We start from the raw sequence: 27,301 nt of genomic DNA, 5'->3' as shown, positions 1-27,301 counted from the left end.
TGTAAGTTGAGTGGCCTTCCTGGTGAAATGAGGTAATTAAGATGCCTATCATTATGCCTGGCATGGGAGGCCTGACTGCCCTCTGTGACTTGGTGATGTACACATTCCTTTTGGTAAAGAAGTCAGCTGCTAAGATTGATTGTGGCCCAAGCCAGTGGTTATTTTTAATGTCTCAGTGTGGAAAATTAGATGTTAGTAAGGAAGCAGTGATTCCCTTTTAACACAAAATGAGAATGTATTTGAATACCACAAACTAGTAAAACCTGTGAAAGCCAGAACCTGTGTAAGGCAGAAACCCGTCAGAGAAGGAAAACTCAAATATTTTCCACTAATAGAGGGCAATAGAAAAGTGGTTAAGACAGCATCCTGTCAAAGGTGGAAAACTTGCGAGACCTGGAAAAACAAGGCAGTGTTGTCAAGTTCCTGCGTTCACAGGTTTCACTGTATAAGAAATCTAGCAGAACACATAGCAAGTTTGTTTAATATCTACCTGGTCTAATTTCTTTGAGTTACCAGGTAGTAAAAATCAGGCCCAGAAAATAGATTTTTAAAAAATTGAACTTATTCAAAGTTATAGGCAAAAACCTATATTTAAAAAAAAAAAAAACTTTAAAACTTAATATCATATTACCAATTATATCAACCAATGTGCACTTAACCTTGTAGGCATATAGATCCATATGAAGACATGCATGGGACTGACAAAGCAAAAAATCGGCTTTAACATTTTAAAAACGTCTAAACATGTTTAACTATAAGTATCCTTCGTATTCCAATTAAATAAAAGGGATTGGATAAGTTTTAACACTTACCTTGCACAGAATATGTGATTAAGGATTATCTGTAGAACTGGAGTGATTAAATAAACTTTGTTAAATGGTTTTAGTCAAACACAGTCATAAGCATTTACTCTTGAATTAGGGATTCAAATAGGGAAAAACCTTGGCCTTTGGTACTTAAAAAAAAAAAAAAACTAGCCCCAAACCGGATTTACCTGTTCCATCGTTATGTAATGTTATGTTTGAGTGGAAAATCTACGGTGTGATTTTGAGGAACCCACTGAGTTTATTTTATATCTATATGTACAAAACCAAACCAGTTGCTGTCGAGTTGATTGAGTTACTTTCGAGTTGATTCCGACCCATAGCGACTCCACGTGACAGAGTAGGTTTTCTTGGCTGTAATCTTTGTGGAAGCAGATCACCAGTCCCTTCTTCCTCTGTGGTGCTGAGTGGGTTTTAACTGCAAACCTTTAGGTTTTCAGTTAATTACAAACTCTTTGTGCCACCCAGGGACCTATATTTATAAAACAGATGACTGTTAATTTACTTTGCCGACAGTTTTTTTTATGCTCTGGACACGTAAGTTCACGTTTGCAGTGTAAGTCTGTTTGTTGGTGGGCTGACACAGTGTGTGTTCCTTGAAACATCGGAACACCCTGGTGCTTCTCAAACTCGGTCAGTTCCAGTAGGCAGGGAAGCATTGGGCATCTTCCTGGCATGGAAAATTCACACAAAGGCTTTGGGGAAAAATGCTAAATAACCAAACTGGTAAGTAATATAAAAAAAAATATAGTACATTTTAATAATAAGACAAACAGATTAGTTATCCAGTAGAATGTGATATTTGCATTAGTTTTTAAGATTAAATGAAAGACTTCAAAGAAGTTTCAAGCTTTCTGCAGGTTATTCCCCCAGGTGTCAGGGGCCTGGTTTCAGCTTCTTTAGCATGAAGGGGCACTGCTGCTGGGAAGGGTTTTGAGAACCACTGCTGTCCTCTAAAGGAGCCTTGGTAGCACAGTGGTTAAGTGCACAGCTGGTAACCGAAAGGTTGGCTGTTTGAACCCAACACCTGCTTTGTGGGAGAAATACGTGGTAGTCTTGCTTCCTTAAGGATTACAGCCTTGGGAACCCTATGGGGCAGTTCTGCTCTATCCTGTATTGTTGCTAGGTGGAACCCCAGGTTTTGCTTGGCATGACTTGTCTCAGCCAATAAACGAGAGACTGAAGTGAGAGAATAGAAAGGCGGCTTTATTTCATTGCGTAAGGAAAGGAGACAGTCGGAGACAGTCGGGGTCGCTGCCGTGTGAGAGCAAGGGGGAAGGTTAATTTTAAGGGGTTTAATTTTTTTTTTTTTTTTTTTACAGATAGGAAGTTCATATGGGTTATGTCAGCAGCACTCTTAATCATACTATGCAGGTGCAATGGGGTTTATATATAACTTCATGCATCCTGTGTTCAGAAAATGGCGGTTAAACTCCATCTAGAGGTGGGGAAGTTACTATGTATGAGGTCTAAAAGGTTATCCTGAAAGTCAGCATGGCACCTAAACTGGTTTCCACCAGGTTCCTCTAGTTTTGGGACAGCAATTAAGGAGAGGGGAACCAGGATTTTAATGTAAAGTAATGGGGCGTGCCAAGCAAAGGAACCAGGATTCTAATGTAAAGCAAGCTGCTTGAGGCAGTGGAATTTTCTGCAGCATGGGACCTCTGTCTTCACAGGGTCATTATAAGTCAGAATTGATGGCAGTGACTTTTTGGGTGATGTCCTCTAGAGGATTTGGCTGAGAAACTGTGATTCCAGGCCTTCTTGCATATGGGACTCCCTTACAAAAATCCTTTTATTACATACTCCGTATATTAAGAAAAATTAGCAAACACATGGAGTTATTCCCCTTCAGTCTTCCAGCCTGTGTTTAAAAACAACCACGACCAGAAACCTTGTAATCCTGTGACCAGATATATTAACTCTTCAGATCTCCTGGTTTGTCATTGCAGATGTCTTTCCTCTGTGTGTGTGTTTACTTTTTCTTTTAAGAGAGAAATGTAAAAATAAGATGATGTAGTATATACAGATGCAGCTTGCTTTTTCAGTTGAAATGTCATTGATGTTTGCTGAATGCCTTCTGCATGCCAGGCATGCTGTGGGGAGGGCTTTGAACTGTTTGTTCCTGTTCAAACCCCTGCTGAGAATTTGCATTTCTAACAAGTTCTCAGGTGATACTAAAGCTGCTGGTTAGGAATCAATTCTGAGAACCACTAGTAGAGCAGTGGTTCTCAAAAGGTATTAAACATAAAAATCACCTGAGGATCTTGTTAAACAGTAGATTCTGATTCAGTATATGGGGGGTGGAAATGCAAATTCTCAGCAGGGGTTCAAACCAGAGTGAACCGGTTCAAAGTCCTGGCTTTGGGTGCCGAGGTATCAGAGGTGAGCAGGACTCATGCAAAATACCACTTGGCACTTCTGCCGCTGCCCCCTGGAAAGTGGAATCCTAGGGCCCGGGCACCCCCTTCACTCTTGTCATTGGGTTCTGTGTGGTTGATTTTGACTCACAGAGACCCCATACCACAGAGTAGAACTGCTCCATAGGGTTTTCTAGGCTGTAGTCTTTATGGAAGCAGATCGCCAGGTCTTTTCTCCTGCAGAGCCAATACTGGGTGGGAGCTGATGGTGGGTGGAGCCGCTGGTGGATTGGAGCTGCTGGTTCAGTTAGGGGCCAAATGCTTAACCATTGTAGCAGCTGTGCTCTGAGTTGAGGGCCATCTGTATAATGATCCATGTTGTGTATGCCACCCAGGGATCTATATTTACAAAACAGATGACCATTAATTTACTTCATGGATGTTTTCACAGCAGTCTTTCATGCACCTTGGACACATAACTTCCATAGGGCTTATTTCTCTGTCTTCTGAGTTCTTGGGACTGCTTGTTTTTGCTGCCAACTATTGCTCATGTCCTATTACAGCGTTAGTCCAAATATATCCTGACAATCAGCCTGGTATGAAAAACTGAGGGTGGTTAAACTCCTGATGAATGAAGTAGATACTCGAAGTGATGACACTGGAGAACTTTGTGCCTGTAAATCAGGAATTCTGTAGATTTCACTCGCTTCTTGAGTAGAGTGCATGGTGGGACGTGCGTCGGTAACTGATGTGTGTGTGTGGTGTAGATTGCTTAAAGCAGCAGCTTTCAAACGTTTGCAGAGAAATAGTGTATTTATGTAGAGCACTTTGTGGGCTGCTGCCTGAAAATGGAAGGCAGTGGACTGCGTTCCTTCTTAGGTATTTAGTTCATTGATGCTATGGCACCCAGCAACAACAGATCCTTACCAGGCTGCTCCTGCGCAATACTGGTTTTGAGGACTGATTTCAAAATTTATTTTAGGAACTTCTGAAAAGAACTAACTGTATAAAATATTATTACCACATTTCGTTGTGCCTAAAAAGCCAGTGATTGTAAGATTTACTATTATTTTATGTACCAAACCAAACCTGTTGCCATCTAGTCGGTTCTGACTCCTAGCAACCCTATAGGACAGAGTAGAACTGCCCCATTGAGTTTCCAGGGAGCGGCTGGTAGATTTGAACTGCCAAGCTTTTGATTAGCAGCTGTAGCTCTTAAACACTGCACCACCAGGGCTCCTATTTTCTGTACCACTGGGGTGGGGGGAGGGAAAGATGAACAATTAAAATATATTCCCTTGAATGTGAGATTTTAAATGTGAAGAGCAAAACAACAGAACAAAAAAAATGCCTCGAGCTTGAATGTTTGACACTTCTGTAGCTATGACTGCCAGAGCAGAAGTTGGAGCTGGTTGTTTCCCTCAAAGGTTGACGGAGGTTTAGATTGTGTTCACAGTTCTGGTTCACAAATCTACATTAAAAAAAAAAAAAAAAGATACTGTATGTTATGTTTCTGTTGTTGTGTTACTGAACTGACCAGTCAATACATTTCAATCCTTTTTTGCTTTCATTAAATGCATTTTAAAGCATCTTTTTGACATGGTGGCTGCCTATAAAGAGGGTGGGTGTTAAATCCCGAGGTTGACACTCCTTAGAGGAAGTTGCAGTCTTCAGGCATACTTATCCAGGATCCAACAAAAACCCACAGCCGTCAAGTCTGTTCAGACTCATAGCGACCCTAGAGGACAGAGTAGAACTGCCCCATAGGGCTTCCAAGGCTGCAGTCTTCAAGGGAGCCAACTGCCATATCTTTCTCCTGCTTATCCAGGATACTATTACATATTTCGCTGTTTCTTCCATTCTGTTTCTTTCTTGTTTCATTCATTCTCTTTTCTTCCTCCTTCCCTTCTGCCCACCCTCCGTGCCTTCCTCTCCTCCTTCCTTCCTTTCTCACTTCATCCTTTCCTTCCTTCTACCCCTCTTTCCTCTTTCCTTCCTTTCTTCCTTCCCTCCTCTCCTTCTTTCTTTCTTCCTCTCCTGCCCTCCTCCTCCTTTTCTTCTTTCCCTCCTTCCTTCCTCTCTTCTTTTTTTCCTTCCCTCCTCCTTCTTCTCTTTCCTTCCTTCCCTCCTTCCTCTCATCCTTCCTTCCTTACTCTCCTTCTTCCCTCACTTCTTCTCCTCCTTTCTCTCCTCTTTCCCTCCTTCATCTCCCCCTTCCCTCCTTCTCTCCTCCTCCCTTCCTTCCCTCTTTCTCTTCCTTCCTTCCTGTCCTCCTTCCTTCTTATCCTCCTTCCTTCCCTCTCCTCCGTCTTCCTTCCTCTCCTCCTTCCTTCCCTCTTCTTCCTCTCCTCTTTCCTTCCTTGCTGTCTTCCTTCCTTTCCTCCTTCCTTCCTTCCTCTCCTCCATCTTTCCTTCCTTCTCCTCCTTCCTTCCTTCTCTCTTCCTCTTATCCTTTTTTCCTTCCTTCCTCCCTTTCTTTTAAGCAGAGATAAAGTTTCACAGTGAGTAATCTTAGATGTTTATGGATCCTTTAAATTTTTGCAGAGGAGAACAGACAGTTCATCTCTCATTTGGAAATTATGTAATTGGAGTCCCCCATGTTATTTTCAGAAAGGGACCAGGTGTCAGGCCCACTTCAGACCTGCTGAAGCTTTATGCCAGGCATCGAGAGTGCTGTCGGAGAGTTGCCTTGGATTGCGCCTTGTCCCTGGATGGGTGAGTAGACATGGTCAGCCATGCTTGGGGGCTCTAGGAATGGGGTCCTTAGGGGAAGTTTATGATGCTCTGTATACCCGGTTGCTATTTTGGGTTCTCTCAGAATAGAATGGTGTAGGAAGAGCGTATGACACGAGAGTTTGATATGAGTCATTGCCTGTCACCACTATCATTATCAGACTAGTTTTCTAGAACTGAACTTTTCAAACTGACAACTAAATTTAATTTTCCTTTTATTAAAATGTTCTGCAAGTTTATTCTCTTTCTACTTGATAAAGACTCTTGAAAAGGAAAGAGGAGTTTAGAGTGTGCTCCCTTGAAAGTTTAAGCACTCTCTGAATATCTTAGCTTTTGGTATTTTGGGAACCCATTTTGCCATGGCGAGAGTCTGTGCTGGGACCCTCTGCACCAAGACCAGTGGAATCTTTCTTTCTATTTTTTTATTATCTGAAACCGTTCCTGAGTCACCTATGGATTTGCACTGTACTAACATTTATGTTTGTACGTTTATATTTGGGTGACATTTATGGAGGAGCCCTGGTGGTACAGTAGTTAAGCACACAGCTGCTAGCCAAAAGGCTGGCAGTTCGAACCCACCAGCTGCTCCATCAGAGGAAGACCTGGTGATCTGCTCCCATAAAGATTATAGCTTTGGAAACCCTATGGGGCAGTTCTACTCTGTTCTCTAGGGTTGCTATGAGCAGGAGTGGACTCAATGGCAGCGGGTAAAATTTATGGAGTCCGTAACTATATGCTAGTCGTTGTATGGAGTCCTTGAAGCTGGTGTGATTATAGGCAGACACTTTGCAAAGGAGAAAGTGCGGCTCACATAGTCTCTGTATTGCTGAGTTCAGAGTCAAGCCTAAATTGCCTAATTTCATACCTGGGCTTTTAATTCGATGTCATAACTAACTCAGCCAACAGTATACATATTTGTAGTGTATTTTTAAAAGAAATTAAGAGCTGAAAAAGGACGATTTAATTAAGGACATTCATTTAAGCTTTAAACTCTATACTCTGAGAGTAGAATCTGTCGTACAATAATCTGATAGGAAGAGTAGAAGAAATATTCTTCATTTAGTTAATTCATTCATGAAATGTTCGAGGCCCTACTAAGTGCCACGTACCATGCCTGGTGTTGGGGAGACAAGTGCTGAGCAACTCAGACGTGATCTGTGTTCTGCTGAGGCTTATGGCCTAGTGAGGGAGGTAGGTTTAGAAAGAAAAGTTCATAATTATAAATTGGGTAGTACGCTGCCATGGAAACAAATGGATTCCATGGTCCAGAACGATGGGGTCAGATGTAAGAAAGGACTTCTCTGAGGAGGTGACGCTAAGCTGAGGACTGAAAGTTGAGATGAAAGAGCTTGGAGAAGACATTCCAGAAAGGGGAGACCCTGTGCACAGAGTTGCAGAAGGGAGGGGGAGAATGAAGTGGTGAAGGGACAGAAGGCAGTGGTGCTGAGAGGGAGGAGAAGGGGAGACACAGGGGCAGGGCTAGCCCTCGAGGGGCCTTCTGGGCCAAGGTGGGGAGTTTAGGTTTTATTCAGGTTATGGTGATTTTAAGCACAGAGGTGTGACATAATTTGATTAAAAAAAAAAAATTATTTACTTCTTTATCTTCTTTCTCTAGAAGGAAGGGAGATGGAGAAATATGGGCAAATCTGGGGTACATTTTGGAGGTGTACTGACATGGATCATTTGTGAATCAGATGTAGGAGTGTGGGGAAAGCAGGTATCAGGTGGGAATCTAGGACTCTGGCTTGAGCAGATGTAACTGGGGGTGCTGCTTGTCGCAATGGAGAAGGTTTGGGACCGAGGGAGTCACAGTGCCAACTGTGGGCCTATTGCAGCCGAGATGCTTGGAGACAGAGCTGCACGCATGGGAGTCAGGGAGAGCATAGAGGGAGAAAAGAGGGTGGCTCAGGAGCAGATTCTGAGGAAAGGGAACATTTGGAGCCAACCAAGGTGGGGTGCCTGTGAGGTCTCGGAGATCTCGGAGCATGGTCTCCGCAAACCAGGTGAGGAGCCCACTGCAGAAATAGAGCCTGGCACGTCAATGCTGTTGAGAGAAGCGGAGCATGAGGAGGCCACCGAGGGTTAGCTGGTGCAGAGGTGTTGGCACCCCCAAAGTGCCATTCCAGGTGAGGGTGGAGGCTAAGCTAGACTGGGGGGTGAAGAGGGACTGGGCTGGACACTATTTTTATATACTCTTGGTATGTTCTATTTCTTACGAAAATGTAGGAAAGAAAAAAAAGTGGGAGGCTAGGATGGGGAAACAGCAGGTGCAGACAGGTTTCTGTTGCGTCTTTTCCCAGAAGCTTGGCAGTGAAGGAGCTTAGGAGTGTATGGAAGGTGGAGGGAGACCTGGAAGGTCAGGGCAGAGTAGGATTTCAGGAAGAACTATTGTGGAGTGTTTTCTAGGCCGATGTTAAAGATGTGAAGAGCAGCAGCAGGACGGAGTGGGCGTGGAAGACTCAAGGGGCCAGGAGCCCTGAGAAGGCAGGAGGACCTGGGACTTCCGAGAAGGCTGGAGGGGCTGAGACCCAGGGCTCAGGCAAGCACAGGAGTTTCCACAGAAGGAAGGGTGCTTTCTCCTCTGGGACAGGCAGGAAGGAACATGACTGTAGGAATATTGGATGGCTCCACAATAGGAATGAGGGACAAGGCCGTTTCCCTGTTTGTATTCCCATCCTCTCATAATGAGCACGCACACATTAACTTACATTTTCTCGGGACTGTTGACTGAGCGCAGACTGTTCTGCTCCCACATCCTGAACTTTTCCAGACTTGTTGACCTTCCTCTCCTTTGATTATTCCCCCTCTCACCCTCCTCTTTCTCTGTCTCTTACATCACCCCTCACCCCATGCAATGTGCAGCAGTTGGAATCCAGCAGTAAGTAAGGCAATGTGAGTGGAAAAATTGGTCATTACCAACTTTGAGGAAACCTTTTGAAAAGTAATTAAAAACATCTTTGATCTCAAATTATTTAACCATAAAATGGAGGTTTTCTCCTTTTGCTAGAAATAACAGAGAGGTCCCCCCTTTTATTATGTTAATCTGGGGAGTAGGAGGATAAAACCTTTCTAATGTCTGTCTGAAATGGGATTTTTTCCCAGTTAGTTTTTATCTAGGTAAAAATGTTGGTAGATATCTTTCTGAAATGTTTTCTTTAAACCCAACTCTAAATTTTCCTTGAATTACATTCATTCAAAAAATAATAGTCATGAATTTTTGTGAAATAGTTTAATCAAAATATAAAAATTATTTGAATGGATACCACCAACGGTCACAAAAATGTGTTTCCTTGCACCTTTGCTGTCTCTGGCATTAGAGACCTTTTCTCATTACAAGTATCTTGTTTGTTGATTTTGAATGTAAGGAATTTCATTTGGGGTAGGGTAAGGAATTTAACTAGCATCCAAGCAAGGCTTCTTATTTAAACTCTCTTGCTGAATATCAAGGAAGCTTTTGAGCAGAAGTACCCCTTAAGTGAAAACCCTGGTGGCATAATGGTTAAGAGCTATGGCTGCTAACAAAAAGGTCAGCAGTTCAGATCTACCAGGCGCTCCTTGGGAGCTCTGTGGGGCAGCTCTGCTCTGTCCTGTAGGGTGACTATGAGTCAGAATCAACTTGACGGCAACAGGTTTGGTCTTTTTGGGTCTTGTCCCCTCATGTTCAGAGCCCTGGTGGCACAGTGGCTAAGAGCTATGGCTGCTAACCAAAAGGGTTGGTAGTTCAGATCCACCAGCTGCTCCTTGGAAACCCTGTGGGACAGTTCTACTCTGTCCTTATAGAGTTGCTATGAGTCAGAATTGACTCCATGGCAACGAATTTGGTTTGGTTTAGCACGTAAGTATCCACACACATCAAATATCTCATACATTGGTCACTTTTTCTCTGAGGATCCCTTCTATTCTTTCTCAGTATTATCCCAGTTTTAGAACTGATTTCCCTATGGCATGTTTGATAACCTGATTTATTTTCATTTCATCATAATTAGTAAAAAGAGAAAAAAAAAATACAAGTTGAGAGCATGGGCAAGCCGTTTTAATTGGCCAGAGTTCCTCTCCCCCTGGTCCTTCATCCCCAGGCTCCCAAGTCTTGGTGACATCTCCCATGGCTCCCTCTCATTCCCTTTTTGCTGAAGCTCATGAAGGGGCCATCCCTGCTCTCCTGGCCCTAGTTGTACTCGCTAGGCACTTGCAGATTCTGTGAGTGTTTCCTAGAACTCTGACGTAGAAGAAGATGGGGTGTTGAGAGTGCATCTGAATGTCATATTTATTTAGACATAAAAATGAAAAAAGCAAAACAAAAAAACACATGTCAGGAAACCGTGTGGGGCTTGGGGTCTCCGTGAAGTCCCAGAAGAAGCAATCAAAAGTGTGAGGACATTGAGGAGTCCCGCACGACAGTGGCGTAGGACAGGTGGGAAACAATTAGACGTTTTCTGATCCCTTATGGGTTTTTTTTGTTTAAGTGGGAGGGATTCTGTGTTTTTCTTACTAACAGCTAAGAATGCCCTCCATTTCTTCTTTATCTCACCAAAGGATAATACAAAATTTCACAAGGGAGACAGTGAAATCCTGCCTGTTGTTCCGTAGTGTGAGTGTGATTAAAATGCCAAGGATGTTATTCTTTGTACTCTTGGGTTCTTTACCAGTTTATGCCACGAGAATATAATAACCAAGACATTTCAATCAAGAAAATAACTGAAGACGAGAATACAGTTTCCTATAGAGGAAGGGTCCGTTTGTTTCCTATTTAGAGGAAACCCAAGTGGTGTAGTGGTTAAGAGCTGTGGCTGCTAACCAAAATGTTGGCGGTTCAAATCCACCAGCTGCTCTTTGGAAACCCTATGTGGCAGTACTACTCTGTCCTGTAGGGTCACTGTGAGTCAGAATCGCCTCGACAGTAATGGGTTTTGGTTTTTGGTTTTTTCTTTAGACATGAAAAGCCAGTGGTTTTTTTTGTAATTTGTCGAGTAGGCAGTCTTCCACTTTTCTGATTTTTTTTTTTTTCCCTCTCTCAGTATGCCTTCAGAGATCTTACTGAAGATATTTGCTTATTTGGATGCCGTGAACCTGTTGTGCGTTGGATGTGTGAACAGGCGCTTTTATCACCTGGCCAGTGACAAGTAAGGAGAAAACCAAGTCATTGTTGTGTCTTGATAACATTTTGATGCACATTGTGAAAACTAGTAAGAGCTGTTTAACTGGTTTTGAAAATTTAGAAGATTGATTTTGAGGGTATTTTTAGACATACATAGAAATGTCTAATGCTTTTACAGTAGTAATATGGTATTTTCATTGTTTTGCATTTTTATGCTTAAGGAAAGGAATATGCTTTGCACGTACCAAAAAAGATCAAACTTAAGACATAGCTATTGGAGAAGGTCCCTGTAGGTCTGGCTGCTGAGAGAATTTAGGCCCACTTCTGTGCACAGTCTCAAGCAACCCAAGCACCACAGGCTTCTCCCTGCACTGTGGGACCTGCCCCTGATTTGCCCTAGCCCTGGATTTGCAGAGCAGAGTCAGAATTGACTTGAAGGCAGTGGGTTTGGTTTGGGTTTTTTATGTCTGCTGGCAGCCAAGCAGCTCCTGTGGCGAGAAGAGGAAGAGGCTATGTTAATTAAGTATGCTTGCTCCTTTGCCCAAACTTGCCAATTAAGTTAATTACTCTGGGGGGGAAGAGTGACCTAGGGCTAAGGGGGAGGCCCAGGTGTGACTTCCGTGGAGACTTGAGACATGAGGGGGGTGGGGTCTAGCTGCCCTCCTGTGCCAATTAATGGCCTCTGGCTTCTGTAGGAAAAAGAGATAGGTCCATCCATCTGTTGTGCCGCTGTGGCCTTTGCCTTTAATTCAGAATCATATCTTGGGGAGGGATGGTGGAATCCACCTAAACTCTTGTGAGCGGTTTGTGGCCTTTGATGGTGTGGATGAGTGTCCACCATACATGTTAAGTGTGGTTACTGTTACCGACTGGAGTTGACGGTCTGATTCCCCTCCACAGTGCTGTTTCTGTAGTGTGTGAGTGAGTGCAGGAGCGTGTGGAAGAATCAGCAATAGTTTATGTAGTGATGATGTGAGAAGTTGAGGTTCAGTACAGATCTTGCTAATGCAAAGAAACACTTAACGCATTGCCATTGAGTTGACTCCAACTCATAGCTACCCTATAGGACATAGTAGACCTGCCCCATAGGGTTTCCAAGGAGCAGCTGGTGGATTCGAACTGTTGACCTTTTGGTTAGCAGCCAAGTTCTAAACACTGTTCCACCGGGGCTCCAAAGGAACACTTAGGCAGGGTGAAATGATGAGTAAAATAAATCTGAAGAAGACGTGATCAAGTTTTTATGCAAAAGAAGTTTTTAAAAGTGTCCAGCCAAGGGATTTTGGTGAATCAGGTTCAGATTTTCCCAGATATATTCAACTAATCATCAGTTTGCCTCTATTAACTCAAATAGGAAAGCCCAGAGATTTCTGCACTGAAGTATAAACACTTTAAGACAGGAAGCTTGGTGTAAAATGATTTTGTGGAGTGAGAAAGAGCTTGAAAACTCATTCGAGAGAGATGTCCATGGGGCCTGATGACGTGTGAGTGTTTGTTGGGAGGTCCATATGATGTTGAGGGGACAGGTTTCTGAACCACATGTTGGTAAAAAGTGATTTCTTGTCCGATGCAGTTGCAGAAACAGTAATGACACTCCCCAGGTCATCAGTGGCATTTCCTGTGGGTTTAGTGCTGACCTGGGTCACCCCTGACTTGGGGAACTAGCTGTCTCCCACAGACCTCTTGGAAACCTGGAGAAATCCATTAGCAAATAATTAAACTTTATTTATTTGTAAAATTTGACTTTCAGATTATAAAATTGATTTGGATCCCTGCCCTTTACTCTCCTTCCCTGCTAGAGAGTACAGGCTGGAAGAAAGGAACATCAAGGTCCAGCTCCTAGGCCCTTTGCTGACTAGCTTCTGAGGCAGAACTGAATTGGATCCCAACGTGGTGGTTTATTGGCTTTATAAATTTGCATAAATTATTTTCTTTGTACCTACTTCTTCATGCCATTGAGGAGGCAGTGAAGTACAGTGGTTAAGAGTGCATGGATTCAAATGCTGGTTCAACCGCTTACGTACACAGAGCTCAGGCAGATTATTCTGCGTCTGTGCCTCAGTTACATCATCTGTGCAATGGGGGCAGTCATAGTAGCTACCTCGTGGGTTTGTTGTGAGGGTTAAATTGGATAATGAATACAAAGTGCCTGAACAGTGCTTGACACATAGTAAGTACTCAAAAAACATTAACTGTTGTTTAGTTGTTATTATTAACAGCTTTCTTTTCTCTTTGTGAAAGCAGTGCATGTTCACTTTTGGAAAATTAAAAAATTAAAAGCAAAAAGAACATACAAGTCACTGTTGACATTTCATCTGTTATGTGTATGTGTATCTTTCTGATCTTTTAAAAAGCATGTAAATATTTTAAAAAAGTCACGTTGTATATACTTCCTATTATTTTTCTATGACAGATCTACTATCACTTATTGATGTAGGAATGCAGTAATTTAGATGGTCCCAAATAACATGTGATCCCTCATTTTAAACTTGACCCTGGGGAAAATATTTTCCCTTTCAGTATGTGTTTCTGGGGTCAGTGAATCAAAAACACTTCACCTCAAACTGTAATTCCCATGAACAACTGTAATTGTTTAGCTTGACTTATTTATGGAATTAAACGTCTTAGAAATTGTGCCTCTCTGATTTAATATATTAATTTTTCTAATAATGATTATATATTAATTTGGAGCTCTGATGGTACAGTGGTCAAGAGCTTGGCTGCTAACCAAGAGGTCAGCAGGTCAAATCCACCAGCTGCTCCCTGGAAAAGATGGGGGGCAGTTCTCCTCTGTCTGATAGGGTCTCATGAGTTGGAATCAGCTCCACAGCAACGGGTTTGATTTTTTGGCTTATATATTAATTTAATAACTAATGTATTAATTATTAAAAAATACTACAGGCAGATGACAATGTCTCCAATAGTTAACACATTTCCTCCTTTCCCCAGTTTTATTTGGGTCAGAATCTACTCCACTGCTTTTTCCCCTAAGCGATCTAATTGGAAGGTTAATTCAGTAGAGAAGACAGCTGTGTCTGTGAACCTCCTGTCACTCGAGGATAAAGAAGCTGGGTATTGGAAGAAGGAATACATTGCGAAACAGATCGCCTCTGTGAAAGCCACGGTGGCCCGGCTTCTCAAGCCTGTGAACCCTTACACTGGTCTTCCAGTTAAAATCAAGGAGGCACTCAGGTGAGCTGTGTCTCCTCAAAATGGGAGAACCACATGGTGACAGTGCTGGGCAACACCTCAGGTTATAGTCACTTTAGAAAGAATGGTGGTGTAAGTTCACAGTATTATGTGCGTAGGCAACATGGGTCACTTAGACAGTGGGCGGTGTCTCTCATTTTTTGTATATTTTTGTGCATCTATAAAGTGTATTTTCCTATTGCATGTGTATGGTCTAAAGTTTTCATGTAGAACAGAAATACCCTAGTAATCTGGTCCAATAGAGCAAGAGTACTCAGGTATCCCTGACTCTGGGCAAAACCTTTATCTTCTCTCTCCAGGTTGTTCAATGAGGGTTTGTCAGGTGGGGAGAGAAAGTCTGGAGGGAGAGCTGTGGGTGACATGAAAACTTGAGTCAGGCATATTCTGAGGAGTTTGATTCTGGCTTTTAAGGAACTAGATGGTTTAGAGATGGTATGTGAAATTCCTTCAGTATTTTTTGCCACAGTGAAGCAAACATTTTCAGCTTTTTTTTTCCCCCCTCTCTAGAGTATCTGGTTTAGGTTGGGTAATTATACTGAGAGACAAAAGTGGAAAAGAATACATCACGGAGCATGTTCGCCTTTCTGTAAATGACACGTCAGTTTCTGTTGTGTGGTATGGCAAAAACTGGCCACATCTGGCCACATTGTCAACCTTAGATTTGTGCGGTGTGACACCAGTTTTTATGGACCGGTATAAATCCCCCACCAAAACTGGGTAAGTACCAATTCAGCACAGCTGTTGGATGAGCAAATCTTTTATGTGAATACCAGTTGGATTACTTTATAGTTCAGAAATACTGCCAGTGAATTTAATTTGTGTGTGTCTTTGACTCTCTGTCAGTCTGGGTCACTATGAATAGGAAAAGAAACGGTTTCTTGCATCTGCGATTAGTCTAAACCTAGGCTCCTCAAACCTTGGCTATCTATAATGTTTAAGGAATGATATTCTAATTAACAAAATTTCCTGGCTGATGGACAGTTAACCTTTGAAGGTTTTTAGTTTTAACCATTTTAAAAGAGAGATATCTAAACCTATTATGTTTTCCTTCTCTCATAAAGGTACATACTATTTCTCTCATAAACAGTACGCTAATCATAATTTAAGCATTAGATAATGAAGTCACCATAATTAGCTACTTTTAGGTGCCTTTCTTTTGGACTCACTAGACATGTGATCTTGTACGAGTAACTTATTCTTTCTTTGCCTGTTTTCTCCTTTGTAAAATGGGATGATGATGATGACGCAGTATTTAGCACATGTGGTTGCCATGAGGAAGAGTGAAAGATTTAATTGTAAAATAGCTAATGCTTATCGAGCACTTACCCTTATTCTGTTGTAATGTGGCCGTGAGCTGATCCATACTCGGTAAGGCTTGCAGTTTGCTTTTCCTGACAATCTGTCCTGCTCATGTTTCTTGTCATGAGTCGATTTCTCATAAAAGGTGGGTCATGGCATTTGTGACCTTCTGATCTCCGGAGCAAGCTGGCACAGCATCATGTAAAGTTTATTCTTAATACAGAATTGCCTTCTCCAGTGTGGGTTTCCTGCCTTCTCTGCCACTCTCTGTACTCCTTGGATCCTTTGACTTGGCAGTGGCATTTACCATGTCACTTTTCTCATTGTCCCTATTACCGGCTTTCCTGTTGCCTCCTGCCTTCTAGTCCTTGTCCCAGGGCTGGTATGCCCTTTTTGTCACATTTTGTTTTATGGGCCTGTCTAATCTTTGGCCGAAGGGTGACCCTCAGGATTGACTTCATTACTGAGCTGAGCGTCCACCTAATTGCATTTGTACCACTCACACCTGTCCTCGCTCTGGAAGGTGTTGACATACGTCACCCTAGTGACTGCTGTTTCCACGGGGTCAGCATCCTGTTATGGTTTCCCTGGCTAAGCACATGTTGCTACAGCTCTATAGCTGGGACCTTGTGTTTGGCCCTCCTTGTGCTGCTGGTCTCTGAGGATTGTTGGTGATCTCTGTGCCATCTGCTCGTGTTATGAGTGTGAGAACATCTTATTGCTGGTAAAGCCAGGTTTTATCGTACAGGCAGTCCCCGACGTATGACGTATTTGAGTTATGTTGACAAACCACACTTCATGACTGTTTTTTTTTTTTTTTTTTTGCTACATCTTATCATTAGTAAAATGTATTACATACAGTATTGCAGTGCCTAGTTTGCTCACGTTATCATTGTCAGGTGTTCACTTGCAGATGTCCAAAGATTGGTTTTATAAACATACTGATAACAAAAGGCAATAATAATGAAAACTGAAAAAAAAAAAAAAGGTATTCGACGTACATCAGAACTGACTTACAACAGAGTCGTTGGAACGGAACCTTATTGTAAGTCAGGGTCTACCTGTATTCTAAAAATATTCTTAATGTCGTGATAAAAAAATGAGAACCTGTTTACCTAATCACACTATTCTGGAAACATAGGTACTTTTTTTTTTTTTTTAGTGTTGTTTCCTGTATTTTCTTTTTTTATTGTACTTTATATGAAGGTTTACAGAACAAACTAGTTTCTCATTAAATAGTTAGTACACATATTTTATGACATTGGTTAACAACCCCACAACATGTCAACACTCTCTTCTCAACCTTGGGTTCCCTATTACCAGCTTTCCTGTTCCTTCCTGCCTTCTAGTCCTTGCCCCAGGGCTGGTATGCCCTTTTAGTCTCATTTTGTTTTATGGGCCTGTCTAATCTTTGGCTGAAGAGTGACCCATTAGTGAGCTGAAAGGATGTCTGGGGCCATACTCTCAGGGTTTCTCCAGTCTCTGTCAGGCCAGCAAGTCTGGTCTGTCTTCGTGAGTTAGAGTTTTGTTCTACATTTTTCTCCAGTTCTGTCCGGGACGCTCTATTGTGATCCCTGTCAGAGCAGTCAGTGGTGGTAGCCCGGGCCCCATCTAGCTGTACTGGACTCAATCTGGTGGAGGCCATGGTAGATGTGGTCCATTAGTCCTTTGGACTAATCTTTCCCTTGTATCTTCAGTTATCTTCATTCGTCCTTGCTCCCAGAGGGGTGAGACCAGTGGAGCATCCGAGATGGCTGCTCATCGGCTTTTAATACCCCAGACACTACTCACCGAAGTAGAATGTAGAACATTTTCTTCATAAACTAGAAATATAGTTACTTTCAAAAATAAGGGATATTGTTAGGTGCTGTCCAGTTGGTTCCGACTCATAGAGACCCCATGTACAACAAAACACTGACCGGTCCTGCACCGTCCTCACAGTTATTGCAGTGTTTGAGCCCATTGTCGTGGTCTCTGAAATTCCATACCACATCATGATCAACCAGGTTTTTCTAGTGTCGTATTTTTTTTTTTTCAGATTTTAGGCATTATGAAATTATAGTCACTGAATGATTCCACAGCCTCTGTACTAGTTTGACTAAATGCTGTTGTCTGACAAATCATGAAATATTGTACAGGTGTTAGGATAAAACTCAACATTCATACACATGATCTAGAAAGACTAAATGGTAGCGTTTGACTGTAAAGCTCAGTTAAAGATAGCTGGACAATGAATGAGAAAGACCGAAGAAGTATCGATGCCTTTGAATTTTGGTGTTGGCGAAGAATATTGAAAATACCATGAACTGCCATAAAAATGAACACGTCTGTCTTAGAAGAAATAAAGCCAGCGTGCTCCTTGGAAGCGAGGATGGCAAGACTTTGTCTTACATACTTTGGACATGTTACCAGGAGGGACCAGTCCCTGGAGAAGGGCATCATGCTTGGTAAGATAGAGGGTCATCAAAAAAGAAGAACACCCTCAAAGAGTAGGATTGACACAGTAGCTGCAATGATGGGCTCAAATGTAACTGTAATTGTGAGGATGGTGCAGCACCAGGCAGTGTTTCATTCTGTTGTGCATAGGGTTGCTCTGAGTCAGAACTCACTTAATGGCACCTAACAACAACGACAAAGATAGCGTGTTTCTGAAAATTGTCGTCTTTGTCAGTAATACTAGATACTACACGGTGACAAATGATGGTATTCATTGGGAAAATACATTTAATGCAATTTATTTCCGTTAAAACTCAATGGACCCCAGCCAGTATTGGATAAATTGTGGTAAACACTGTTTTTCACCAATCTGTTTTTGTAGGCATGTTTATTACATGTTTGAAAGCGAATGCTTTTGTGATGCAGGAATACAAGTCTTGTATGCACTGGGATGACAAGAAAGGAGAGAATTTGTGATTTTCATTTGGGTCTGTTTTTGTTTCCTCCATGAGAATTTTTTTCCAAGAACAGCGAAACCCTTATTTATGCAATTTGCAGTTTGAATTTCCCTGTAATTTATACTTTTCTAATCAGATCTATTAAGTTTTCTCCTTTGGCAGTATTCTGCATTGTGCGGTTTTGTGCTGCACCTCCTACAATTTGTGAAAAATGTTGGGTAAATATCAGCCTTATTTCCGTGTTCTGTATCAGTAGCCTTTAAGGCCAAGGCAAATACAGACCTAGCATGTTCCCACTGGAGCCTGTTAAACCCCTTTACACACTTCAGTTCAAGAGTGAAAGAGTTGGGCTTTTCCAGACCCCCACCCAGAGGCTCCTGTCCACAGGAATAATAATAGCAGCACTGACAACCATTTATTGAGCAACTATTATGCTTTTATGATATTTTCTCTTTTAATTTTTCCACCTCCCTCCCCTGGGCAAGCAGTGCTGTCCTCCCACGCAGGCGAAGAAACCGTCTGAAGTAGTCGTGGTGTCTCTGTCAGTGAGAGTGGGAGCCCAGGTTTCACCTCAGGCTTCCTTGACTCCACACTGGGGTTCATAACTCTGTGTCCGGCTGTCTCCAAACCCATTCTATGTGTCCTGAGGATATTTTAGGTTACACGTCACACATGCTCACCAGCCACCTCTCCTCAGCCAGTGGTGGTTCTCTGCTTAGCAGGCTCTTTTTAAAAAATTCGTATTAGGGGTAGGATGGGGTGGTAGACAGAGATTTTGTTTTGATGCCATATGGCGCCCTGCTTTGAGACAGCACTGCAGCTGAATGTCCTTGGGTGCTTAATTCTCTTCATCAATGAACGGTTGAATGCCTGCTGCTCGCTGCCAGTGTGTTAGGTGCTGGAGGGAGCCGTTGAGTGTGAGGTGGTCCAGCAGGGAGCTGTGTCTATAACCGTTACTGTCAGTGCTCAAGGGGATGCTAAGAGTTCGTCTTCTTTACAGTTGTCTGTCACGTCTCTAGGTCCCTGGGAAGGATGAACACCTGTGCCTGTGTTATGGTGGTTATAGGATGCCTCCCTGTAGTTGGGTTTCAGTCTTACAATGAGCAGCTGAGTTAGGTTTTCATTCTTACACATTATCTGAGTTACTTTGAGGCACTAAGACTGACATTGAGTTTACAGTGTGTCTCCTTCATGAAAACACTCATGATTTTGGCTTAGATTTATTTTCTAGTGTCACAGTTTTCACTATGAGTTTTTCTTGATGATAGCTTTAAAAAAGCACATCTGTTTTGTGAGAGGCTGCTGAGACCACCTGCTTTTGTGTCAGTTAAAGTCTTTTATCTTGGCTTATGCCTTACTTCACCCACTTGATCAGGGGCATAGATGGGTGGTCTCCTTTGGCTGTAGTGTGCTGGGTTTGGGGGGAAAGAGAGCAGGCGATAGTTTTACCTCTTCCTCATCTTCCTGACTGTTTATCTTCCTTCCGACTGGGCTGTTGGCTTTGACGGTGAAAGCGAGAGGGAGGAGAAGGAAAGCATAGGTGGTGAGAACTTTGAATGTATCTACTTTGCTTTTTACATATAAGAAGTTGTGCGTGTTCCTCCTCCTCAATGGGCCTCTCAGTTTAGGCATATGGTCAGCATGCTCTTCAAAAGCACTAGATTTAGCAACTGCCCTGGCAGGAAAGGTCATTTCTCTTTTTCCTTTCTTTGGCAGGGATGTGCATAGACCTAGGTGGCGTTCTTTAATTGCAAGGTACAGCCTGAGCGACCTGACTGAGACTACCCTGATGGGCTGTGATGGGCTCATCCAGGTCTTCTGCCTGAGCCCTGGCCTCCTGGTGGGGCTCTGGAAGGTAGGCCAGAGGTCCCTGTGTGCACATGCCCTTTGCTTATTCACAGCCCTACTTCACTCACCATCATGTGTGGGGTCAAACCCAAAAATCCTTGAAGACTTTCTACTAGCAGCGCCCTGGTAAACCATCTTGCCAACCTCATATTCCTAGCTATACAACCACTATTCCAGGGCAGTGACTGCTGGCCCACCATCACAGCTGACAGATTTTTTTGTGCCTGGGTACTTTTGTTCGAGTTATTCCTTTACTCTCATGGGCATTTGCCCCTTCCCCCACCAACCAACCCATGTTCCTTCCTTCTGTTTCTTTCATGTCCTTTCTCTGCCAAAGTCTCTCTCACTGTGCCTTTTAACATAGTGACCTCTGAAATGTTTCTGATCCTACATATGTGGTGTCATGTGGATGCTGCCCTTTGGAGTCAAGTGTGGGGGAGTCCTCCTCTCCCACTGATCAGGTTTCTTTTCACCAGCTGAAGCTGGTTGCTCCCCTCTGGGGTATTTCTGAGCAGTCATCTCCTGAAAAGAATAACGGTATGACATACCCCTGTACAACCCAGGCTTAAGTCTATGTCTTTGGCCTATGCATGTTTTAAGCTGGTCATTCACAGATTTGATTCTGAGAATGGCAGTCTGCATTTGCAGACGATGATGGCTAGATAGAATCAAGCCCTACAGCTTCTAATGGCATCATCCTCTTGCACCTTTTTTTCTTTTCTCAGCCCACTGTGGCAGTTGGTCTTTCTCTCCCTCACTCCCTTGTGCGTGAAGGGGACTGTGGACAAGGTGGCGGTTTGCTTGCTCTGAATTTCATGACGGGAATTCATTGAGCTAAGCTGGCTGCACGGTGATGAGGACTCTGGCTGGTTTGATCGCCCACTGTTGGAGAATGGCACCTTCAGATCGACCACCAGTCACCTCTCACCAGGCGGTGAATTTGGGGGAAATCTGTATCAGTTCTGCCACTCAAACTGTTGGGCAAGAGATGAAGCTGAATCTAATCATCCCCACTGGGTTTGGTGAGCCAAGCAGTTACTCGAAAGGAACATTATGCCACCAGTGTTAAGCATTTAGGAGTCTTGGTAGCACAGTGGTTAAGTGCTTGGCTGCTAACTGAAAGGTCAGTGGTTCGAACTCACCAGCCACTCCATGGGAGAAAGATGTGGCAGTTTGCTTCCGTAAAGATTACATCCTTGGAATCCCTACAGGACAGTTCTACTCTGTTCTTCAGAGTCTCTATGAGTCAGAATCAACTAGATGGCAGTGGGTTTGGTTGGTTTTTTGGTTAAGCATTTGTGAAATTAAATCTGTGTCTGTGGACATTTACCAGTATTGCCTTTATCTTTGAAAAGAATTTGAAACAGCCTAGACCTAACAGTGCAGTCATGCTTATCCTTTTGGTACTGTATGCACTGTGTATTCGGACAAATTGTGGTTTTGGTGTCAGTCTGACATACATATCTTACTAAGTAGTAGTCAGATATTAGTACGGTGGTAATCTTGCAGTTTTTAGAAACTTCGTCTATCTGTGAGATGAATGTGCTGTGGTCTTCAAAAAGACTGTGAAAAATTAAAATATTTCCACCGAAAGTTGTGTTCTTTTTAATTCACTTTCAGAGGGACGAAGAGTTGGCTTTCGTTATGACAAATCTTCATCTGCATCAGCTTATGGAGAGGAGCACCTTAGGCTCGGCCACCACGTACGTATGAAGTTTTATACATGCTCATATTCAGTTTTTGTACAGTAAGTATAAAGGATGAGAATATTCTGAGAATAATACTCTGCTTTTAATCAGTAGACACAAACCAACAGGCGTAATCACTTAGCTGTTGCTGAGATAAGTGGGTTATTCATGAGTACAGATTTGTTTAATTTGTCCTGGGTTAAGCAATATGTACCTAGTAGAATATTATTTACAGGGGTAGGATAGCTTCATTATTATGAGATGCCAGTGCTATCTCTCAAATTCTTCACACTGAATGAACTCTCATGTCTTGCTGGGGAATTCTGTATAGAAGACACACAGACTCATGGCCCGTTGGCTGAACCTGACTTGCAGATGTGTTTTTGTTTGGTCTGTGCAGGGTGGGTGTGTTGTAATGCATTTGGGTGTCTCACGGTGGGGTGTGTACTTTCCACTTCCCAGCAGCACTCCCCCTTCACCTGCGGGGTTGCACCTTCCCTTACTCATATTTTTATTCCTCGAGAAGCTTCTGAGAGCTTTTGAGTTAGTTGCGTTTCGTAGTCAGATTTTCCTTATTGAGTAAAGATTGTGCACCTTGGCTCTGGGTCTCCACCCAGGTCCTGGTGTGCAGGTCTCTTGTGTGGGAACGTTTCCTGCTGTGCAGTTCTGTCCTCTTGATGCTGAAAGGACACCGAAGGTGTGGGGCTGCCTTTGCAGAACTGTGGTTGGGATGCTGATCTGAAACTTGCTCTGCGGGCTGGGCTGTGGCTGCCTGCAGAACTCACAGAAGTTGGTACAGGAATACAGAGCAGTTATTCTGAGCTCTTGGGATTGAAGATCATTGGGAGCCCTATAGAGTCTCATTGATAGGATTGGGTGCTTTGAATGGGTGTTGATTTAAAAAAAATTTTTTTTCAGTGCCCTTGGCATTTTGTCTCTGGTGTTGACAAACTTGTGTGTATGTTTTGTTTTGCTTTTTAGCCCATACGAGCTGCCTCCTCATAGCCCCTTTTTGGATGATGCCCCAGAGTATGGCTTGCATGGCTACCAACTCCATGTGGATTTGCACAGTGGAGACATTTCCTACCTATGTGGCACGTTTCGCAATCTCTTTTCCAAGAAAGGTGAAATTAATTGAATTTTTGTTTCAGTATCAGATTAAGAAGCTGGAGAGAACGGGGAGCCCATTTTTATGTCTGAGCTAAGAATCGTTGCCCTAGCTGGTAACTTTATCATCTACTGCCATGTCTGTCCCTCCCCCTGACCCACCCCTATATCATTCTAAGACTTGTGAAATACCCCGGCCACTTCTAGCCTCTTCAGCTTCCTTCTCTGTCATCGCCCCCCACCCTCCTCCTGGAAGTATTCTCTACTCCACTTTTCTGCTGATTCCTTTCTTATTGTTTTCCCCACCTCCTTCCCACCTGCTCTTCAGACTTCTTCGCTTCTAAGGGATATTGGTAAATTTGCCACCTGGGCCAGTGTAGGACCTGAGCAAGATAAAAATAAAGAGACACCAGCCCTGTTCCTTTTTCTAGTTTGTTAAGGGGGAACTTGAAGTTCTTGATTTCAGAACTTCTCTTTTTTGTCCCATGTAAAGGCATTTAGTGCTACAGATTTCCCTCTGAGTTTTTTTTTACTGCCTTATCAACATACCACACATTTATTTTCATTTCCATTCACTTTGAAATACTTTCTGATTTCATTTTGACTGTTTCTTTGATCTGTGGGTTAGATAGAACTGTGTTTAGTTTTCTCAAGTATTTGGGGATTTCCTGGGTATCTTTTTGTTACTGATTTCTAATTGAATTTTATTCTGGTGTTGTTGTTAGGTGCTGTTGAGTCAGTTCTGACTCATAGGGACCCTATGTACAACAAAACAAAACGTTGCCTGGTCCTGCACCATCCTCACAATCATTGTTATGCTTAAGCCCATCGTTGGCAGCCACCACGTCAGTCCATTTTGTCGAGGGCTTTTTCTCTTTTTTGCTGACCCTCTACTTTATCAAGCATGATGTTCTTCTCCAGGGACTGATCCCTTCTGATAACATGTCCAAAGTCTGTGAGATGTATACTCACCAGCCTTGCTTCTAAGGAGCATTCTGGTTATACTTCCAAGACAGATTTGTTTGTTCTTTTGGCACTCTGTGGTATATTCAGTACTCTCCAACACCACGGTTCATAGGCGTCAATTCTGCCTTCCTTGTTCATTGTCCAGCTTTCCCATATGCATATAAGGCGATTCAAAACACCATGGCTTGCGTCAGGTGCACCTTAGTCTTCAAGGTGACATTTTTGCTTTTGAACACTTTAAAGAGGTCTTTTGTAGCAGATTTGCCCAATACAATGTGTCTTTCAATTTCTTGACTGCTGCTTCCATGGCTGTTGATTGTGGATCCAAGTAAAATGAAATCCTTACCAACCTAAATCTTTTCTCCATTTATCATGATATTGCTTATTGGTCTAGTTGTGAGAATTTTTGTTTTCTTTATGTTGAGCTGTAATCCGTACTGAAGGCTGTGGTCTTTGACCTTCATCAGCAAGTGCTTCAAGTCTCTTCACTTTCAGCAAGCAAGGTTGTGTCATCAGCTTAACACAGGTTGTTAATGAGTCTTCCTCCAATTCTGATGCCCCTTTCTTCTTCATAGAGTCCGGCTTCTCAGATTATTTGCTCAGCATACGGATTGAATAGGTATGGTGAAAGGATAAAACCCTGATGCGTACCTTTATTTTATTAGAGCTGCAAAGTGATGATTTCCTTGTTCTATTGGATTTCTTCTCCATCTATTAGTTAGAATTCTTCTACAAAGAAGAATTTTCTTACCAGTTTAGCTACCATGAAATATATAGTTAGCACAAGAAAAGCAGGGTACGTTCTTGATTCTGTCCCTTTATTAATGTGCAAAATAGTGAGTTGATGCTATAGCAGTCTTCAAAGTTCACTGATACGTTTTTTTGGTAGCACTATAATGAATGAAAAAGCCCTGGTGGCGTGGTAGTTAAACACTCAGCTGTTAACTGAAAGGTTGGCAGTTTGAACCCTCCAGTGGCAATTCAGGAGAAAGATGTGGGAGCCTACTTCCATAAAGATTCAAACTCTGACTCAAAAGATTACAGCCTTGGGGACCCCATGGGGCAGTTCTACTCTGTCTTATGGGGTCCTATGAGTCGGAATCGGGTTTGGTTTTTTTGATTTTTATTATTTATGAACTTATGGGCTAAAAATTTTATTTGATGTATTTTAGTCTATTGCAGTCATTATTATTTTTACTGTTATTTTGTTGCTCAAATTGCCTTGTCTTTGGCCAGTGGCTCCTGTGTTGTTTTGACATGACTCTAGTCATTTTTCATGTCTTGCTTGTGTTCCAACATGACAAGGCTCATCTTATCCGTTTCCTACCCAGACCTGAAACCAGCCGTTTTCCCGAAGAGCTCTGGTTCCTTTCAGTGGGGAATGGTATTCAGAGACCATCATCTGGACCCTAGGGATATTCACTGCTCTTGGGTTTTCATTGCTTTTAGAGTCTTCAGTGGACAGAGCTAGGAAATTTGTAGATTTTATAATGTGAACTAATAAATCATACATTCATTTAAAGATCTTAGAGTTTTAATGAACAAATTTGATCGTGTACTTGTATCTCTTTTCTTTTGCTGAAAATCTTAGTTCCTAGCAACATCACAGTATGTAATAATTTCAAAATAACAATGTTAATGTTATTACTAACGATGAACCTATCGTATGCTCTTCTAACTAAGGTTTTGTTTGTAGTGCTTTATGTGCTTAGGATCTGTCCCTCTAGAGAATTAAAGTTAAATCACCTAAAGTAATTTTTTTTCTCTGTGGTTATGCTACCACTTTGATATACAGTTAGAGGGACATATTTCATTTGTTTTTTTATTTTTGGGGATTGCTTTGTTTCTGTTTTTATGTTAAAAAAAGTAATTGACATTTTAAAAAAGTACCACATTTACCTGTTTCCAAAATTGGAACTATAGAACAAGGTACATTTAAAAAAAAATTTAGAGAGGTCTAATTTCTGTTCTTGTTCCCTTATTCCTGTTCTCACTCTCCCTTCAAGGGCAGCCCTTCTCAATTAGTCTTTGGCTTTTTATTTCAAGTTTCCTTTTGAAAATACACTGTGATACATAAATATATTCATATTCTCCCTCATTTTTTTAAACACAAAATGAGTCATATTCCTTCTTAAGTTTCTTACTCTTTTCCACTTAGTAATATGTTCTGGAGATTACTTCTTAGCAGTATGTAGAAATCTTTGTCTTTCTCTCTTTTTATAACAGCTATATTTTTTTTTTTTTTTTTTATGTAGGTAGGTTGTTAGTAGATGTTTGAGTGGTTTCCAGCCTTTGCTATTGCTGATAGCGGTAGAGCGAATACCCAGTTTGTACACCATTTCATACTTCGCCAGAGTGTCTTTGGGATACTTTCTTAGGAATAATATTGCTAGACCAAAGCGTAAATTCATATATAATTTTGAAAGACACTGGCAAATTGCTTTCATTGGAGTTGAATCATTTTGTATTTCCAACTTAAGAAGAATATTTTAAATGTTTTATTATTAAGTATATTTGCTGTGTGCTTTTGTTATACATTCTTATCTAGTTAAGTTTCTTTCTATTCCTAGATTACTTGGATTTTTTTTTTTTTTCAAGCAGGTTATTGTTATATGTTATCAAGTACATCTTTGGGCAACTTTGATGAACATATAGTTTATCCCCCTATTTATACGGTGTACATCCCTCTCTAAAGAAGGGAAACGGGCCCACAAAGTCACTTCTGGCAGAGTGCTTTGTACCTGTGTCTGACACTTTACTGCACAAATGAAAACTCTTTAAAACATGAACACAACTACAGAGTCTGTCTCATCCCCTGATTACAAAGCAAACATCAGTCACCTCAGCCATTTCTTATCTGACATGGTTTAATATCTCTTCATTATCCTGATTATACTGAAAGGATTAGGTGTGTTAGGTGCTAGTTCTCTGTTAGGGGGTGTCCAGAATCATGGAAAAGAGGAATCCCCCTTCACTTCTTCTGAACAAGTATTCGTAACATTGATTAGATTTTGCACTGCATTCCTCACGCCTGAGCTATGCCCTTGATGATGATGGTAGTGATGGGGAACGTCTGTGGAGCACGCATTGTAGGCACTTGCTGAATGTTTCATATTCATATTAACTTAATCTTCATAGCAATCCTATGCAATGGGTATTATTCCCTCTCCCATTTTATTGCTGGAAAGACTGAAGCTGATAGTTTCAGCAAATTCTCTAGTTGCATACAGCTAAAGCAAGTGGAAAAGTGCCACTCTGCGCCCAGGCTCATCTGACTCTG

The 27,301-nt window shown here is 42.1% G+C and overlaps 1 protein-coding gene across 5 annotated transcripts in view; it reads left to right on the top strand.

Moving 5' to 3' along the window:
• FBXO15 (F-box protein 15) overlaps positions 1-27,301 on the top strand; it is a 187,360-nt gene that overhangs the window by 88,810 nt on the left and 71,249 nt on the right. For all 5 annotated transcript variants that reach the window (XM_049899814.1, XM_049899813.1, XM_049899812.1 and 2 more), the window contains exons 2-8: positions 5,795-5,899; positions 10,933-11,037; positions 13,959-14,201; positions 14,727-14,936; positions 20,129-20,267; positions 21,881-21,963; positions 22,930-23,072. In XM_049899814.1, the coding sequence (XP_049755771.1) occupies positions 5,795-5,899; positions 10,933-11,037; positions 13,959-14,201; positions 14,727-14,936; positions 20,129-20,267; positions 21,881-21,963; positions 22,930-23,072 (1,028 nt within the window). The remainder of the gene's footprint in view (positions 1-5,794; positions 5,900-10,932; positions 11,038-13,958; positions 14,202-14,726; positions 14,937-20,128; positions 20,268-21,880; positions 21,964-22,929; positions 23,073-27,301) is intronic.

The sequence above is a fragment of the Elephas maximus genome, chromosome 11 (assembly GCF_024166365.1).
Source record: "Elephas maximus indicus isolate mEleMax1 chromosome 11, mEleMax1 primary haplotype, whole genome shotgun sequence".
NCBI lineage: Eukaryota > Metazoa > Chordata > Mammalia > Proboscidea > Elephantidae > Elephas > Elephas maximus.
The sequence above is the reverse complement of the archived record's forward strand: the minus strand, read 5'-3'. Positions and strand labels throughout refer to the sequence as shown.